The sequence below is a fragment of the Solanum stenotomum genome, chromosome 2 (genome assembly GCF_019186545.1).
Source record: "Solanum stenotomum isolate F172 chromosome 2, ASM1918654v1, whole genome shotgun sequence".
Taxonomy (NCBI): Eukaryota; Viridiplantae; Streptophyta; class Magnoliopsida; order Solanales; family Solanaceae; genus Solanum; species Solanum stenotomum.
In genome coordinates this window covers 42498296-42518248 of record NC_064283.1, presented here as the reverse complement: position 1 = coordinate 42518248, position 19953 = coordinate 42498296, and the positions used below count along the sequence as shown (strand labels likewise).

Genomic DNA, 19953 nt, shown 5'->3' with positions numbered 1-19953 from the left:
CCAACCAACACCATTTAAGTACAAAATATCTCTATTAATAAACATATGGTAAAGATAATGAGCTAATATTTTTCTTGTTTGGTCAATTCAAATAAATACCACTTAAATCCCTAAAAATGATTCTATATATCAAGGTAACGGATTAACATTTACATTGTCTTGTTCAATGCTATTATAAATAAACATTATGCAGCATGGAACAAAACCTATATTTTTAAGGGTTTACCTTTTATACACCAGCGATGTATTTTTGCATTGCATAAATGATATCGAACCGTCCTAATAAGTGACATTAATAGCATGGAATTTAAAGTTGATTATCTTATGCATCTTGTTAAAATAAATTGAGAGTGTAAAATTTTTTTATATTATCAGTATATAAAAGTTAATTAGTACTTGAGGATAACGTACATTAATGAATGAAAATCTTAGTAGCTCAGTTGGTTAATTATCTGAATTTTCATCTTAATTGTCAAGGTTTAATTCTCCACCTTATAATATCCTTACACATTTCTTTTTCCCCCATGTTCATTTTTATTTTATTTTCTTTTTTAATTAAAAAAGAGAAAGTCCAATGAATTTAGAGTAAACCCAGATGAGAGAATACACCCATTTTCTAAAAAGTAAAAGGAGATATAGAAGACACTATCGAATTTTCTAACTTCTATAGAGGGAGCTATACTTTAGAGAGGTCCCTTCGTATATATCTTCAATATTAATCTTTCACTTCTTAAGCCTAACCATAAATTAATGACATATAAGTATTATTCTTTCTTTCCAATTTATGTGACACAATTTGTTTAATTCTTCCATTACTTTTTTTATAATTTAAAACAATTTAACTTTAAATTTTCCCCTTTACTCTTATTAAAATGATCACACGAATAATAAAAAAAAATGTTTTAGACCATAAATTTTAAAAATCTTATTTTATTTTTTTAATTCTATTTCCAATCAAATAGAATGGACATTAAACAATTTAGGTTGAGGATACGTAGTGGGGCCCTCATTACAAAAAAAAATGGTTCTTTCAATTTAAATATGATACAAATATAGATGAGAGTGAGTTGCTAGGATGGTAAGCATCCTCACTTCCAACCTGAAGGTTGCGAGTTCGAGTCACTAAGGGAGCAAAAGGGGTGGGAGCTCCCTCTCGTATTGGTGTTTAATTGTCTAAACCATAAATATTTTACTCCCAAGAGAAATAATTTTAGGGAAGGCCTTATTATAATACATGTTATTATCTTACAGCTATATCAATTATTACTCTTATTAAGAATTTGGTTACTACTAATCCCGCCAAACACCATTATATATAGTTCATGTCTATCTCATACCCTTTTCTTGTACTGGAATATAATAAAGAAACACCAAAAAATAAGTTAACAGATGATTATCATCATATTAAGTATTTTTTAAAAAAAGTTTCACTATAAATACAAGGGAAAATGGTCTGAAAAATACTTCAACTTTGGCCGGAATTGTTGTTACGATACCAAACTTTATGGAGGACCTTTTACCCCCTGCACTATTTCATAGTGTATTTTAAAGGTATATATGTGCTGTCACGACCCGAGAGCACCCCCTAGTCGTAACACGGCTTACTCGACCCCAAAGGGGTCTAATACAAACCTCATAGCTCATTCATTGCATAGACAATAGAAATAGTACTATGGAATTAAAACTTTTATTTAAAACCATACGATTCAAAACACTCATTAACAATTTTTCAAAAGACACAACGAAAGTCTAAGTCTCACATGGCCATCTTAGACAAACTTTAACAAGATAGGGTCACGGCCCTTTACAATCGAAGTCTAAACAATAGTCTTAAAACATAAGGAACTAGAAACAATAAAAGTCCTTGTCCTCGATCTATGAGGACATACCAAGTCTTGGAGGAAAACTCTATCCAAGCACTTCAATCCTAGCTAGAATCAATCACTTGCCGGAACCTACACTTGCAGTAAAAATAGCAGAAATATGCCATTTTTTAGAAATACCATGAACTATGCATGAGAGACATACAATACAAGTATAATCATCATACAAGTCATAACTCAACATTTAGACAAGATCATCATGTAAACCATTATGCTTCTCCAACTCACATCATGCTTATCATAACATCATTAAGGCAATTTATGCAACTCTTTACAAGATCACATTTAAACAAGCTCAACAAGACAGCTCATGAAACATTTAAGCAACTCATCATAGGTGCATATGAACATGAGGAACAAAATCCATGAAAACTCAATTTTTTCTCATATAAACATGAATTCGACTAGAACATACATAACATAAGGAGACCATGGAAACTTATTTTCACATAAGACTCCAAAACATGAAACAAGCTACAATGAACTCTTGGTCTCAAGCTTGAATAGGAATAGAAGGAAAGAGATAAGGATATCAACACTCTCTACAACCTTATTATTCATCATACCATCCCGCACTTAAGGGTAAACCCAACTAAGGATAACATGAAACAACATAACAAACTCAATAAAGCATTCATGACCATAAGGAACTATCACTTACCGATACCTTCATCCGGGTTTTCCCCCTTGTCCTTGTTAGCTTGAAACACATAGAAACAATTCTTCTTTGGAGCATTAGGATCCGGGCCAACATAAGAAGCTTGTTTGGCCTCCCTTCCTCTAGCCATAAGAGTAGGACAATTTCTCACTTGATGATCACTTTGGCAACACCCATAGCACCCACTAGCACCGGCTAGGCACTTCCCATGATGCCTCTTCCCACAAGTGGTGCAAAGAGGTTTAGAAAATGGAGGCCTGCACCTTTCTCCCCATTAGCCTTAGGAGCACTAAAAGAATCTTGGTTAGGAGCTCTCTTCTTGAACCTAGGTTGACCTTGCTCATCGGACTTTCCCCTTTACAACTCCCTACCCTTCCTCTTAAGTTTGGACTCCTCAATAGATTGAGCATACACCATAAATCTAGAAATGTCCATATCATTATGGAGCATTGCCGTACGACTCTCTTCCTCAACTAGGTCGGATATACTCGCCACATACCTACTCATCTCATCTCTAGGGTTAGACACCAAGGATGGAGCATACTTAGACAATTGGGTAAATCTCAAAGAGTACTCTTGCACATTCATGCTACCTTGCCTAAGATTGATAAAATCCTCCATCTTAACCTCTCTTTTATCACGGGGGAAAACCCTACCCAAAAATGCTTCCTTAAACAACTCTCATTCAACGAGAGCCGCTCCAACTGACCTATTGGCCTTCCATTAAGTGAACCAAATTTGGGCCACATCCTTCAATTGATAGGCGACAAGTTTCGATTTCTCAATATAAGTCACCCCCATAGAACTAACTACCTTGTACACGTCATCAAAAAACTCTTGGGGATCCTTTCCCATCTTAGATCCAAGAAATATCAGAGGATTCATCCTCATAAAGTCTCTCAACCTAGAAGCCATAGTACTCACATTGGGGTTCACATTAGACTCAACACCCCTATTTGCTTGAGCCGTCATGGCTTGAGCTTGAGTAGTTACGGCTTGAGCCATCATCAAAAGAGCCGACCTAACTTCCTCATTGGTCATAGACGGAGGTTCAATTGGAACTTGATTTTCTTGATTTCCTAGAGGAACTTGGTCACCTTGAGGACCTAGGTTACCTTGGGGAGGAATTCCCTCGTTCACAATCTCCTCTTCCACCCTTCTTAGGTAAGCCCTTGTATTCATATCCTATAAACACAAGAGAAGGGTTAGGAAAAAGACATCTATAAAGCTAAACTCTAAGGAACGACTTCAAGAATAATGAAAGAAGTGTAACTTCCAACGTCCTATAGCCTCTCGCTCATAGATGTGTCGCGACTCACACCGATGAACAAGACTATATTAGACGTGGCTTGTGAGATATCGATCCTAAAAACCATTTCCAGATTCTTATGCTCTGATACCATGTTTGTCACGACCCGAGAGCACCCCCTAGTCGTAACACGGCGTACTCGACCTCGAAGGGGTCTAATACAAGCCACATAGCTCATTCATTGCATAGGCAATAGAAATAGTACGAAATTAAAACTTTTTATTTAACACCATACGATTCAAATTCATTAACAATTTTTCAAAAGACATAGCGGAAGTCTAAGTCTCACATGGCCATCTTAGACAAATTTTAACAAGATAGGGTCACGACCCTTTACAATCGAAGTCTAAACAATAGTCTTAAAACATAAGGAACTAGAAACAATAAAAGTCCTTGTCCTCAATCTATGAGGACATACCAAGTCTTGGAGGAGAACTCTATACAAGCACTTCAATCCTAGCTAGAATCAATCACTTGTTGGAACCTACACTTGTAGTAAAAATAAGAGAAATATGGGTTAGCACATAGAAATGTACTAAGTATAATGACCATGCAAAAACATGCTTTAAAAGGGACATTTTGGTTGAAAACCATGCATTATGCCACTTTTTAGAAATACCATGAACAATAGCATGAGAGACATACAATACAAGTATAATCATCATACAAGTCATAACTCCACATTTAGACAAGATCATCATGTAAACCATTACCTTCACCTTAAGTAACCCTCATACTATACCTTGTGCAATGCATGGATGGCGTCCCATACCACCATCCACACCAAGGCACCACATTAAGTCACCAAAGGTGAACTTACCATTTAGAACAACTTGGAAAATGATAGATTGAACTTGAGCCTTAACGTTTGGATTAGTGTAACTTGAGGTTGATGTCTAGACTGTTTTAGAACCTAAGTAGGAAAGGTTGAAGCCTAGGGTGCAAGTAAGGGCCTAGACTAGCAAGATTGAGCCAAAAAAACCTTGTTCTTTGAGGGGTTGTTTGGAGATGAGAGTACTTGATCGCCCAAATGATTGGGTGAGTTGCCCTTGTGCTCTAGTGATCGCCTAGTGGACTGCCCATTTGGCCTAGGTGCTGGACCAAACGACGAGCTAAGTGGTAGCTTACAAAGCTGGTTGGCGTGTCGCCCATTGGCCCCCTCCAATCGCCCAATGACCAGTCCATTTAGTGAGCTCACTGGAACAAAGTGCGAGCCAAGGGTGCACTTGGTGAGCCCAAGTGTCCAAAGGGCGAGCTTGGACGGGCAAGGGCAGAATTTTTAAGTTACAACTTTAAGGGTCCTTTGTCCTTTTCCAAAGTTAAGTCCTTATTATTATATTCCTTTCCTAACAACTATAAGACCTTTTTATGACCTAAATCATTTCATTTAAGCCACTCCAAATAGAATAAAAATAAACCCATCTCCTCTTAAATATTTCTCTCTCTAGAAGTTCCCGAAGAAGATAAAGAAGAAGTGGGAGCTAAGGTTTAGATTCAAGGTGGTTTCTTCATCAAATTTCTTAGGGAATATTATTAAAGGTATGATGATCCTTCATCTAGGGTTATCTTTCACCCTAGAGTCAATTTCAATGAAGTTTTCAAAGTTTTCAAGCTCATGAAAAACCAAGGGTTTTACTCAATCTCATGGGTTCTTTCATCAAACGGTTTCAAATGTTAAATTATGATTAGATTGATGTTTAATTGAGGATTTAAGATGAAAATACTCTATGAACCCATGATTTCTCTCAACTCCTAAATTGTGCCTTATGAAGTGGGTTTGTTGATTATGAATGAATGTTGATGGATTTATGCCTAGATTGATTTAGATTATTGAATTGTATCATCATCTATGCATAATTATGGTGAACTGTCAGTGAATTGAGGATTTGTGATCATAGCCTTGAAAGGGAAAGTTTGACCTAATTACATGTTGAAGTAGAATTATGCTTGAGCTATGGATCCACTTGAAAGGTGGAGGTGTTTAATTACTTTGTATATTGTGCTCATGGCCTTGAAGTCATAGTTTGAGGGATTGAAGTATTATCATGATATTGTATATGTGAATGTGATGTGAAGGATTTACATGTGATTTCAATGATAGAATGATGATTATGTTTAGAAGCTAATTGTGTTAGGATCGAATGCTATCTCTCTATTAACACTCATGGATGTTGATGATGGAATGTGAAGGGTTCTATAATTTAATGTTGAATGTGATCTCTTGAATTGGTAGGAATAGGCATCCTTTTCTTATATGATGAATGTATCTTCACTTAATGTCTTAATGTGTTGAATTGGTAGACCTAATGTTGGTTGCCTTCTCATAAATGAATGAAGTTCAATGAAAATGTTAATGAATGTGGAGTCTATTGAAAGGCTATTTCTCAATTGTACACCAAAATGATAATGACTTGTTGTGAAAGGACTTTCTCGCAATAAGGGGATTCTTAGGTGAAAGGCTATTCTCATCTTTGAATCTATGAGCTTTCCAATGAATGAATGTTGGGATGGTATGGATACTCATCCGATAGTTGAGGTGGAGTATCTAGTAACAATCCCTATATCCCATTTTAGTGAATGTTGGGTTTTGATGGATGCTCATCCGGGAGTTGAGGCAGGGTATCTAGTAGCAATACCTTATCCTATAATGAACTAGTGTAATGAATGTAAAGTACTCTGTGGGGAATAATGCCAAGCACCGAGTGGATATGAATTGGGGTGGATGCTCATCCGTGAGTTGAGGCGGGGTATATAGTAGCAACCTCTTGAGATGGATGCTCAACCGTGAGTTGAGGTGGGGTATCTAGTAGCAATCTCCCTATCCCTTAACTATGTGCCCACATAGGTCTAGCTAGTGGATCCACTTAAGCTAAAGAGCAATGGTCCTACCTTAGGCAAGTAGGAATCCCTTATCCGGTGAGAGTGACACCGGTATTCCATGAATTGCTCACATGGTATATGTTGGTTAAAGCTTACCCCCACAGAGAATGTTAATGAACTATGGATTCTTAAGGGTGTACTACTTAGTGTGGGTGGTGGTATGGGATGCCATCTATGCATTGCACAAGTAGGCATTTGAGAGGACTCATGGTATGTTCTTTTATAATGTTAAATGAAATGAATGGGCTCTTATGATGATGTTAATAAGAATGTTGGCTTAATGTATAATGAATGAAGGTGTTCTTAATGAAGCTAATGAAGAATGGGTGACTTAAATGCTTATATGTTTAATGTGAAGATGGATGCTATACTTGGATTGTATATATGGGTACTTCCTTGTTATGACTTCTTGAGTATGAATGTGACTTCAAATGAGTATTTAGTGTGAGTAGTAGTATGGGATGTTATTTGCACATTGCACAGGTATGACTTAGAGTTGTCTTAGATTTTGGTTTTAATGTGATGATATTACTTATGTAATGTTTATGCCTCTTATATGCTTTATTGTGTAAAGGTGGAAAGTTTGGTGACCTTAAGGTGATACCTTAGTGTGGGTGGTGGTATGGGACACTACCCATACATTGCACAAGGTATAGCTTGAGGGTTGCTTGAGGTGAAGGCTAATGTGAAGGTAATGGTTTTATGTTGATTATGTTCTAAAGTGAATAATGACTTGTATGTTGGTTATGATTGAATATCATGTCTCTTATACTTGTATTCCATGAAGTTTTACCAAAATGGCATAAAAGCATGACTTTCAAATAAAATGTCCCTTTTTAAGCATGTTTTTGTGTGGTCATCATGCTTAGTACTTAATTGTGCTAATCCCATTCTTCCCATTCTCTTACTAACGTGTAGGGTTTGGAGATGTTGGTGTTCTATGTTTGAGGAGTAGGTTTCTAAGGTGCTTGAAGATTAAGACTTGGTGAGCCCTCATAGTTTCGAGGAAAAAACCCATTGTGTTCCCTTTATGTCTTTAGTATTGTTTAAGCTTTTGTATGGGCTAAGTCCCCATGTTGTATTCAAAGTATTAGATGGTTTGAGATATAATGTACAAAGTCTGGAAAGTCTACCGCTTGCTTTTTAATGGAAATGTTTTCGATTGTGAAGAAAGTTTTTAATTCCTCTCTGTTTTCAAGTATCTTATGCTATAAATGAGCTATGAGGCTTGTATAAGAGTCCTTTGGAGTCGAGTACGCCATGTTACGACTAAGGGGTGCTCTCGGGTCGTGACACCATTCCTTCCTTTTCACCTTTTCACCATATCCATGCATAAGAGACATAACATTTCATAAGGCATGACAAGGGAATATAACTCATAATATAACCCAAGTATAGCATGCGCATCACATTTAGCATTTAAGAGCCAACATTCTTCAATTACTTCATTTTGAGGACTTTCATACATTAGTCATTAAGACTTAGAGACCTCACTATGACCCTATCAAAGCCTACTCGTGCAATGTATATATGGCATCCCATACTAACACCTACACTTCATAGAACCTCTCCAGTAGCCATAATGCACATCTCACATGATGGGAATAGACATTAACTGACATAGACCATGAGAGCTAAGTCATGGAATCCAGTGTCATATGACCCCACACCGAAGAAAGGTGTTCTACTTGCCTAGGGTAGAAATAGGTAATATCTTAGCTTTGGTAAGAAAACCACTGGCTAATATATATCCTATGTGGGCACATAGTTATGGGATAGGAATATGTTCATTGGAACCCTAGCCTGACATTGGGAGAGATTCCATCTTACCATATCCACTCGGTGCTTATCCTCCATTCCCATAGAGTAGTTCATTCACATTAACATCGTTGTACTTGAGAGGGATACCAACACTAGGTCTACCGACCCAAAGTATATTACACAAGAAAGGGCCACCATCACTAGGTCTACCGATTCAAGGTACATTAAGGGTAGCTCATTAAATTCCCAAGAAGGCTTCCATCTTCATTAGATCTACCAATACAAGGGTCATCATTTCACATATGAAAGGGGCACCATCATTTGGGTCTACCGATTCATAATTTATCATTCATTCATTTATGAAAGGGTGCCACTATCCTACCGATCCTAACACTCAACATTAGAATAGGTCAAAGACTCATCAAGCAAGGGTTACCAACACTAGATTTACCGATTCATGTTCATTAAGTCAAGACACATTCATTAGTTGTTTATGATATTGATGCCACAGGCCTATCGATTCAACAAATACAATACATAGGAGAAACCCTTCACATTCCATCATTCATCATTCATGAGTGTCAATTGAGGATATACTACCAATGACAACACAACTACCTTTTATACATGCTCATCATTCTATCACTGAAATAACATGCATATCCTTCACATTATAATCATACATAGTAATTAAACACCTCCACCTTTCAAGTGGATCAACACCTCCAACACAATTCAAATTGAACATGTAATTAGGTCATAACTTGTCTTCAAGGCCATGAATCTCAAATCATCAACACATCAACAATTTACCATAATTAAGGCATAGATAATGATACAATTCAACAACCCAAAACAATTTAGACATATTTCGATCATAAGCTTTCATAATCAACAATCCCACTTCATAAAGACACATTTTAGGAATTGAAAGGAATCATGGGTTCATAGAGTATTTTTTTTTATCATAAATCATCAATTAAACACCAATACAATCAATATATGACAATAGTAACCATTTGAAATCGTTTGAAGGGAGAACCCATGAGATTGAGTAAAACCCTAGGTTTTTCATGAACTTGAAAACTTTGAAACTTTCTTTGAAATTGACTCTAGGGTTAAAGCTAACCCTAGATGAAGGATCACCATACTTTTAATAATATTCCCAAGAAATTTGATGAAGAAACGCTTTGAATCCAAAACACTAGCTCCCACTTCTTCTTCTTCTTCTTTGGGAACTTCTAGAGAGAGAAATATTTGAGAGGAGGTGGGTTTCTTTTTTATTCTATATGGAGTGACTTAAATGAGAGAGTTCAAGTCTAAAAAGGTCTTCAAAAGGTTTATATGGTTGCTAGGAAAGGAATAGAATAATAGGGACTTAACTTAGGAAAAGGACTAAGGACCCTACAAGTTACAACTTAAAAATTCTCACCGTTCCCGTCTTAGCTCGCCCTTTGGACACTTGGGCTCGCCAAGTGCACTAGGCGACTTGCCAAGTGCACCCTTGGCTCGCCCTTTGTTCCAGTGAGCTCACTAATTTGGGCAGTCCACTTGGCGGACTAGAGGGGAGAAGGGCGACACGCCAAGCTGGTTGGCGAGTTTGCACCTAGCCCGCCCTTTGGTCCAGCATCTTGGCCAAAATGAGGCAGCCACTAGGCAATCACAAGGCACAAGGGTGACCCGTCCAACCCTTTGGGCGATGAACAGCCCCATCGCCAAACATCCCCTAAAGGAACAAGGCTTCTTTCACCCTAACTTGCTAGCCTAGGCCCTTGCTTGCACCCTAAGCTTCCACCTTGCCCCACTTAGGTTCTAGCCTAGACATCAACCTAAAGTCACATTAACCCAAATGTCAAGGCTCTAGTTCAACCTATCATTTTCCAAGTTGTTATATGTGTCCACGTAGGCACATTACTATTTAAAATGATGCAATATTTATGATGTCCACGTAGGCATATATATTAAAATACACGAATAAATAGTACAGTGGGGTAAAAGTTCCTTTTCAAAATTTGGTATCGTAACAACAATTTCGACCAAAATTGGAGTATTTTTCAGACCCTTTACCCTAAATACAATATATTATTTCATGCTAAGATGTAAGAAGACCATGTTTTGTCGGGTTCCAAAGAATTAGAGCGTCATGTGGAAGTTCTAATTGCAAATAATGTGATAAATTTGATGACACAAAACTATACCAAAACAAACATAACATTATTATATGATTTAATCAATTGGCTTACATATTTAAAAGCAATATAAAAGAAAATATTAAAAGAAAATCTCGGCATAAACAAAACTCTTTAAATAACTGATTAAGGATGCTATTGTATTTTTGGTATAAGAAGTTGTGTATTAAATTTATAGAGTTGTAGACTTTTTTCGTTAAGAAAAGAATAACAAAATATATAAAAAATAGATTTTCCTTTCAGTAAAAAAGTAAAAACAATTATGATAATTCTTTGATTTTATTTCAAGAGAAAAAATAAAATTAAAATATGACAAGAAAATCACCAAAAAATCCTAACACGTTTTTTTCCTTTTCATAATCATAATTCATATAGATATAGCTAGATATGGTCAACCTATTCTTATATTCTTCGATTCTAATTATGCCACGTTTTTCCTTTTGATTATCACACAAATTTTATAACTACTCGAAGTCGTTTAATTTTTGGTGTAATATAATCAAAGATGGTCCACTAGTATGCGACCCCTTGAAACCTTTTTTTCATTACCCTAACCTAATTAACCATTATCTATTACTTGTCATTTATGATTTTTTAATGTCCTTTGAAAATAAAAATGCAAAAATAAATTGTTTCATTAAGTTGTTCCTTTTATTTTTTTGATATGTTTATCTCTCATCTTCTTTTTAGAATATATCAAATTACGTGAAACAACATGTAAATAGTAAATGAGTCACTTTATTACGTTCTAGACAATACTCCCTCCGTTTCAAATTAATTGAATTTTTAAGGTATTTTTTATTTTTCAAATTAACATAATTGTTCATTTGACCTAATTTTTCAAGGGAAATTAATGTCCAAATACAAAAAACATTCACTTATACTATTTTTCTTTTTAATAGAAAATACCAAATTGATTTGATCAAAGAAATGAGGTATTTCCCCCTTATCTTAGACTGGAAAGGGGATGTCCATTACCCCATACTGAATTCGTTCCGTCACAAATACTAGTTGAACTTCAAAAAATAATATTTCTTTTATAATTTTGAATAAAAATATTTCCAAACGGCTACTAAATAAGTATATTTGTTTTACAACCTGGTACATTCTATTAGCTTTTACTTAAAATAGAAAATATAACAGATTTGAGGAGTATATAATAATTTTTTTGAAGTCTATAAAATTAGAGGTTACTTTGGTGATTAAGAAATTGTGAATGAAAATGCGGTAACAAAGTAATTAAATGGTCATCATTAATCTCATTTTTGAATCCTACTAAAGAGGTTTAGTTAGAAAAAAGTAAATGTTTGATGGTAAAAGAGGAATAAAGAAAAGTATATTTGGTAGACATGAAAACAAAAGCATTAACATACTTTATCAGATTTGAGATTGGAACATCCAGAGGAAAATCATAGCAGAGTAGTTCAGTAAGAGGAATAATTAATTACAAGGAGGGACATATTCATATATAGATGTAATTAATTAAAGCAATATTGTTGACGAATTTTTCATGTTGGCTGCTAAAATATTTAGAAGGTCCGGGTAATGAAAAGTCATGGGTCCAGAGATTTGTTGATGAATTGGCTCGGATGATGATTCAGAAGTAGAATTAAGTAAATCCTCCGGGCAATTAGAAAGTTTGATGTCATGACCAACATTGCTCTTGTTTTCTTGCAATGGCTTTGGGAAGAATCCATTTAAGGCCTGTTCCAGAAAGCCAGAATTATCACAAGGCAAAATGGGAAAGAAATATTCCATGCCCGAATCGACAGTAGTTGATATCTCATGATAACCCGTGAGAGGAAGTAGTTGTTCGTCACAAGGGTTATTGTTCAAATTATTAATGTTTGAAGACTTGGACGATATGTTGACATCAATTTCATGAAATACAAACATATTCGATGATTTTGGTAGACTTGACTCAAGGGAAAACTGATTATGTGTTTTGGTACAAGTGTAGACATTTAGAAAATCATGAGTAAGAGGAGGGTAAAGAAAATTAGTTCTTGCTTTAACACCACGCATACTTCTAGCCGCACAATCATAGGCACAAGCTGCTTCCTCAGCTGTGCCAAAAGTGCCTAGCCACTTCCTTTCTTTGGTCTGAGGGTCTCTAATCTCCGCTGCATATCGGCCCCAAGGACGACGACGAACACCACGGTATCTCATGCTTCCTCCACCACCTCTGCCTAATTTGACTGATCTCTTAAAAATGCTTGTTTGAACAGGCTTCATGGCATCTTCCATTTACATCAATAATAATGATCCACTAGTTGGTCAGGAGTGAGGAGATCGATTCACACACACACACACACACACATATATATATATATAACAATTCTTAAACAAGTTATAGCTACGTACACAATATAATGTAGTAGTTGGGTCCGGGGAATTATATTGGATTTGTATAAACCATCAATAGCGCTTAATTGCCGCTAAATATGTATTTTTAGATTCAATGAACACTCTTTGTAAATGTACTTAAAATCTAATAACAATTAAGTGATAAAGATTTAGCACTTTTTTTTTGATAAAAGATTTATTAGCACTCTTTGTTAATATATACATTTATTTAACGTAAAAATTTATTTTTTTGTATCAATGGTATTTATAATGAGGTATACGGCTGCATTGCATTTATTGCGAGAATTTACGCGTAGCAGCTGACAACTATTACAAATTAAATTGAAAGTAAAAACATAAATTCTAAATTCATCAAACTTTATGACGCACACGGTTTCTTGATCAGCTATTTATATTGGCAAAATGGTCTGGTGGACCCTTATACTTGTATCAGTTTGTAGTATGAACCCTTCTACTTACACCTTTGTCATCTGGATCCTTAAACTCAATAAAACACAATTTAACAAACCCCTCTGACCATTGACCATGCTTATGTGGCATTAGGATGTCTGAGTTGGCAAAAGTGTGTAACTACACGCCTATTAAGGCGAGTGAGGAGCATTTTTACTTAAAAAAATATTAAAAATTATAAAAAAATAATTTTTATAATATTTTTAAACCATTAATTAAAAAACTCCTTCTTCTTCACCCATTACACCTCCTTTTCAGCCATATTCATCCCCTGCCCAACCCCTTTTTTCTTTTTTCCACAATCTATTTTCATTTATTTAGATTATCTTGGGCACCTCCTTGAGTCAACTAATTCACCGATGGAGGGAGACAACGACGCTAGTGATGCGATCGCCGGACACCATTGATACATAGTGGAGTGAGAGAGAGGTGCAGCTGGTCAATGGAGAGGAAAACGAGGTGGGTGAGGGTGCAAGGATCTAATCATGGCGGCGAATGGTCATGATGTGTGGCGGAGATGAAGGCAGGTAAAGGAAGGAATATGAGTGGTTTCGCCAGCAACAATGGCGACGGCGACGACGGTTTGGGCCATGAAACAGTGGGAAGGGGAGAAACAATAATGGGTAGATTTCGACGAGTTTCATGGCAGAGGTTGGTGTGAAATTGTATTTGTAAGCAATTTGGGGTGTGAAAATAGTAGTCGGTGTTGGATTATGAAAAGTTTGGCCAGTTTTGGTTGTGCGGTGGCTTAGGTTGTTATTACTGTGTAGATTGGAGGAGGAAAGAAAAATAGTGATGGTGCGCGGCGGAGATGAAGACGGGTGAGGGAGAAAGCATATGTGATTTCGCCGACAAAAATGGCACGATGCCGGCGATGGCTTTCTTTTGGTTGTGAAATAGGGAGAATTAGAAATGCCAATAATAAATTAAAATGTTATTATTTTACATTTTATTAAATAATTTTGGTTAATAATTTTTAAAAATAGTTATGAAATAATATGACGTGGCATTAATATATCTGACGTGGATATGACATGTCAATTATATAAAGGAGAGTGAGCTACACACATGGTTGGAAGGGCTTAAAAGTCTCATTTTAATTGAGTTTAAGGGTCCAGATGACAAAGGTGTAAGTAGAAGGGTTCAAAATACAAACTCATACAAGTATAGGGGTCCACCAGACCATTTCTCCATTTATATTCGCTGCCTAAGTAAGATAATATGTACGATACAACACTCACTCTACTACTTAAAATTACAATAAAACAACTACAGTTTAAAACATGTAAAAAAACAATAAAATTCCTTCATGGTGATCCCAAGATATATTTTTCACTTCCATAAGATTCATGTCAACTGCGACAGAATCCTCACTGGTGCAACAATAACAAACTTGCCTCTTCCTCGCCAGCATTATAAAAATATTTTGAATTAGCTACAAACATCACTGCTAATCCATTGCTAAATAGCTCATAGCTAACAATTTTTAAAAAATATAATTTATGTTTAATCTGTCACTAAAAATGATTAAGTACAAGTTTTTTTGTATGACTACAAATTTTTTCGTCCTTAATTCCTGTTATTTTTTAATCTAGCTGTAACGACAACTCTCAAGGTCATTTTGTGACTCCTCCCTCTTTTCCCCTATTTGACCCTACCCATAACTTCTGTTATCTGTTTGAGACTTTCTAGGAGGGGAGGAATGATTCTTGAAGTGACTGGATGCGTTACGGGGGAGCTCTACGATTTCAGAAGTTTTAGCAAAACCAACATTTGGGGTTAGAGGGGCCGAATTTGAGTTTTGACAATTTCACTAGGTATAGAGAGTGATTTATGACATATTTGGAGGGTTGGCATGTTTCCCAAGTCATTCAAGGGTGTTTTAAACCTCTGGGGGGAAGTTTTAATTACTTTTAGATTGCAGTTGACCACAATCAACATTTAGTCAAGATGACCTCAAAATGGTGATTAGATAATTCTAATAAGTTCGAAATGTTTTTTATGATTGTTTGCACTATCAATTTGTATTCATGAGGTTCCGAATGAATATCTATTGTTAAATCCAAGATATTCATGAGTTTCAAACTGCTGTCAACTGAATTTTGGTGCACACTAGTTCCTTCTTTTCATTCATTAAGCCTTGGTCAAGTTTGTGGAGAAGGATTTCATTGGCCATCACATTGGCGAGGATAGAATTCATGCTCGGGAAGACGATATCCAAATCAAGTTGTATATGGACATTGCATTCGCGGGGATCCGGTTGGTTTTCGGCTCACATTTATGATGGCTTGTTGTGTTTTGAAGAACATGTAAGATTCAGACAAAATTAAATCCCCGAATCGAACTTAGACCTCTTATTTCAGATTTTTGAGCTTAGATTGGGGAGTTTTTTTTATGTTATTCAGAGATTTTATCATGGGAGTAAGATATTAAATTCCTACTTGGTATATACCTATTGATTTATTCTTATTTTATCGTTTAAACAATGTTTTGTTTTGATTATTGAATATGAAATTTTAAACATAAATTAAGAAATCGCGTTTAGCTGATTTGAGAGTAAATTGAATCTCCATTAATGTTAACAAGATTTCAAATTGGAATTCCTCACCGTAGGGGTAAAATTATTTTGAAAGAAAATTCCATTTTCGACCTCAAGAGTTTGAGATTGACTTTTTGACCTAATATTTTACGCACTTTTATATACTAATATGAGTGTAGTTCAACAGATCTACTCATGTAGCACATAATTTTGATAGATCGAGAGCTTTTAAAAGAATATTCAAGGAGAAGGTGATTGAGTGAGGATTCATAGCGCGTTTACTCGACTTCTGACTTGGCCTGAGTTATAACTTATTGTATAAAACAATTTATGAAGTGGGATAAATGATGGGATTAGAGTATTTGTAGAGATGAAATGTCATTGTTTCTTTTGATTTGGGACTTAGAAGATTGATGCTATATGACCAAAATGTGTACTCGTCGAATATTACCTTGTTTTTGTTTATTATACCATACCTTGATGAGTTATTTTTCAATGGGCATTATATTGAAAGAAATCTGCTTAGTTGATGAAATGCGGCCTAAGGACACTATTTTGAAAGTAATTTATTATTTGAGAAGGCTTGTAGTTTCTAACCGAAATTTTCTTTATTATTGTGATCATGCATACATATGCTTTCTCAAGAATTATTGGCTTGGTACTATGGAAATAACGACCTGAGCATATTTATATCAAATGGAAAGTGGTCGAAGGATTGGTTATTGATGATACTGAGGATAAATAGTGTAATAGGCTAATTAAAAATGGTTTGGGTAGGTATATGCGCCTTGTGAGCACTCGAAGGGACCCTCCTCACAACATTCCATGGTGGAGAGGTTCTATACCAATAGGATCATTTGTCATTGTATTGCATATTATTATGTTATATCACCTTAGTTCTTACTGATGGTATATTTGACATGTGTTTCACTTTTACATAACATATGATTTTGGTTAGTTGTTTAAACTATTTTAGTGGGTTAGTGAATTGTTTTGTTGATTTTTTAGGTTGTTTAACATTCTTTTTACACTATATATAATTGTTGATTTATACTCAATTTATGTATGCTTCGTATTGAGTATACATACTTTTTTTTTTGTCAGAAGGGAGTTGCTTATATTAATTAATTAAGGTTTAGGCCAACAGAGTTTTGTGCTTCCGCCATGGCGGGCTGTACATTAGTAGTAATAGTAGTAGTTTGGGCCACATTTTGGCCCTAGAAAATTCCAAAAGTAGGATTTAAACACCTAATGTAGATAGTTCCTAGGGTGTCTGCTTCCATCATTTTTTGCACAAACACCGGAGGAACTAACAAAATTTCTACATTTTCAAAAACTTGTTTCTTCATTCCTTCTTTGGCCAGCGCATCAACAACCTTGTTTTGTTCCCCACATACGTGGGATAGCCTTCTTATCACCAGCCTGGTTAGTAAGTGCCTGCACACAACAAAAATATTATCATAGATCATATTAGTATGATTTAGCATTGTAATGATTTATGTTGATTCAGTATTGATCTCAGGGCTGTGATGTTGTGCTCAACAACTAAAATGAGTCCCCTTCGAAGCACAGGGAGTTCGACACCAGTTAGGTTTGTATGAGGTGTCACCTCATGGAAGCCAAGTACCCATTGTCATGTCTCGTTTATGAAAACTCCTCCCAGTCCCCCTACCCCTGGATTCTTGGATACTGCTCCGTCAGTGTTCAGCTTAAAGTTTCTAGTATCCGGAGGATCCCACTTAACTTGGATGGTTGATTTTTGGATGTTAGGGGTTGGGGTTTGTGATAAAAGGAAGTGGCATTCTAGAGCTTGGGAAACGATGTGGTGGTGGGTGATAGGGTCCTTTTGTTGTTGAAAGTGTTGTTATTTCTAATCAGTCAGATGTTCCAGAGGCAGAAGGGGATCAAGGTACCCCAGTCGAACCAGTTATTGAACCTAATTCTTTGGTGTTGTGCCAAAGTCTCTATGTTGACATTGTTCATGTCAACATGGGGTCAAGATTGTTGTTTATGAGGGTATTCTAGAGAGTGGTAGCAGTGGAAGAAGATGTGGTTTATATCTTCCATATGAAAGACGCAGAAGGTGCACTTGGGGTTTATGGGCAAGCTCCTACTGTGGAGGTGGTGATTGGTGGGTGTTCGACCATGGAATAAAATCCAAAGGAAGGTTTTGATTTAATTAGGGGTTTTGGCTTTCCAGATTCCTAAAAAATCTTTGCTAGTGTTCATAGGGTGGTTCTTGGGGATGCTCTCAGAGATGTGATTATATGCAGATCTTGTGGAGAAGAGCCCATTGTTGGTTAGGCCCCAAATGAGAGCATCTTGTTTGTTCCCAATGTTGAGGAGGGAGATTCTTTTGATGATGTGTTCCAACCTCGTTGGTAATCTGAAGGACAGCCTTCCTAGGTCCCATTGGGCATTAAGGTGGACATCTTTGACCCTAAGGGTCTCTTCTTCTTTCAAGATAGAGCCTTCGATGTTCTGTTGAATGGTGTTTAAGTGAGGTATCCAAGTGTCCCCCGAAAAATTCACCTTGTCACCCTTATGTACCACCCATCTAGCGGCTTTAGCACAATCTATCAATCCCTTTGGATATTTCCCTAGGTTCTCGACACGTAATATATTGCATTACATTAGAGGGGATGTTGGTGAGGGTAGCCTTAGCTAGGACAGTCCTGCCTTTCATGTTGAGGGTTTTGGCCTTCCAACTAACTTGCTTTTTCCTCATATTGTCAATGATGAATTGGAAGTCGGCGTTGGTGGGTCTTTTATGGAAAATGAGAAATCCAAGATATTTCCCAAAGGATTCCCAACTCTCAATCCTGAGGAGATTGGAACACTAGGTTGCGACATTGTTGGGACAGTTTCTGGAGAAGAACACTTTGGACTTTGTGAGGTTAACCTTTTGGCCTGAGAGGGAGTTGAAATCTTGGAGAATTTCAGCGATGGTTGAACAGTTTCCAGGGGTTGTGATGAGTCCACAATTTGGACTCATTTAAGGCTTTATTTGGATAGATTTTGTGTCCTCAAATGCTTGTTTTGTGCTCATAAATGATGTCAAACCTCAGATTTCCAGGTATTTGGATTAAGGAACAAAGCATGGACACTAATTTGCAAAAAGGAACCAAGCGAGCTGAAAGAATGAAGAAATGAAGGCCTGGTGATCGCCGAGTCCTCTTGGCGAGTTGCCTAATGGCCTCTTGACCGCCTAAAGTACCAGTGTGCCAAGCTTTGAAGGAGAAAATCAAGTTGGCAATTGAAAGAAGCAGTCAACGTGTCGCTGAGTGGTTCCGCGATGCAGTGTTGGATCGCCCAAAGTTACAGAACTTGAGGATGCTGAAGGCCAAAGCAAAAAAGCGATGGATTAACCAAAGGGCGGATCGCCGAGTTGTCGGTGATCCCAACTTACTGTGCCGAATGGACCTTCACAACATATTTTTGGCGACTATAAATACTTTTTCAAATATTATGTTTAGTATCTTTTGTCAATCAAATTTTATTCTGAACATTTATTAGAGTAATTTTTGAGTTTTGAGACTAAGTTTTCTTTATCTTTGAAGAATTGAAGTTTTCCATTTTTCATAAATTGGAAGTGGGTCTTTGAGATTCTTTAATTTGAACCTTTGTAAAGACGAAATTAATCTTACCCAGTTGATGGAAACACAATTTGGTAATGATTTCTATCTTTTTATGATGTCTAGCTAAAGCCCCAATTCTTGGGATGTGATTATGTGATTATGGGCTGATTTAGCTCATGGGTATTGCTAATTGATAGTTTAAATGTTGTTTAGAAGTGATTTCAATCAGTAATTGTGGTTAAAATTAAAGGATTGTAGTTACAAATGCAATTCTACCTTCATGTTTTTGTCTTGATCGAGCGAGAGGGTTTAAAACCAAGATTACCGAATTGATGGTCT

The 19953-nt window shown here is 36.3% G+C and overlaps 1 protein-coding gene across 1 annotated transcript; it reads right to left on the bottom strand.

The window, feature by feature from the left end:
• Positions 1–12162: 12162 nt before the first annotated feature.
• On the bottom strand, positions 12163–12927 carry LOC125855996 (ethylene-responsive transcription factor ESR2-like). Its single transcript, XM_049535611.1, has one exon. It carries the CDS (start codon positions 12925–12927, stop codon positions 12163–12165), a length of 765 nt encoding a protein of 254 aa, XP_049391568.1.
• Between the last annotated feature and the right edge of the window lie 7026 nt (positions 12928–19953).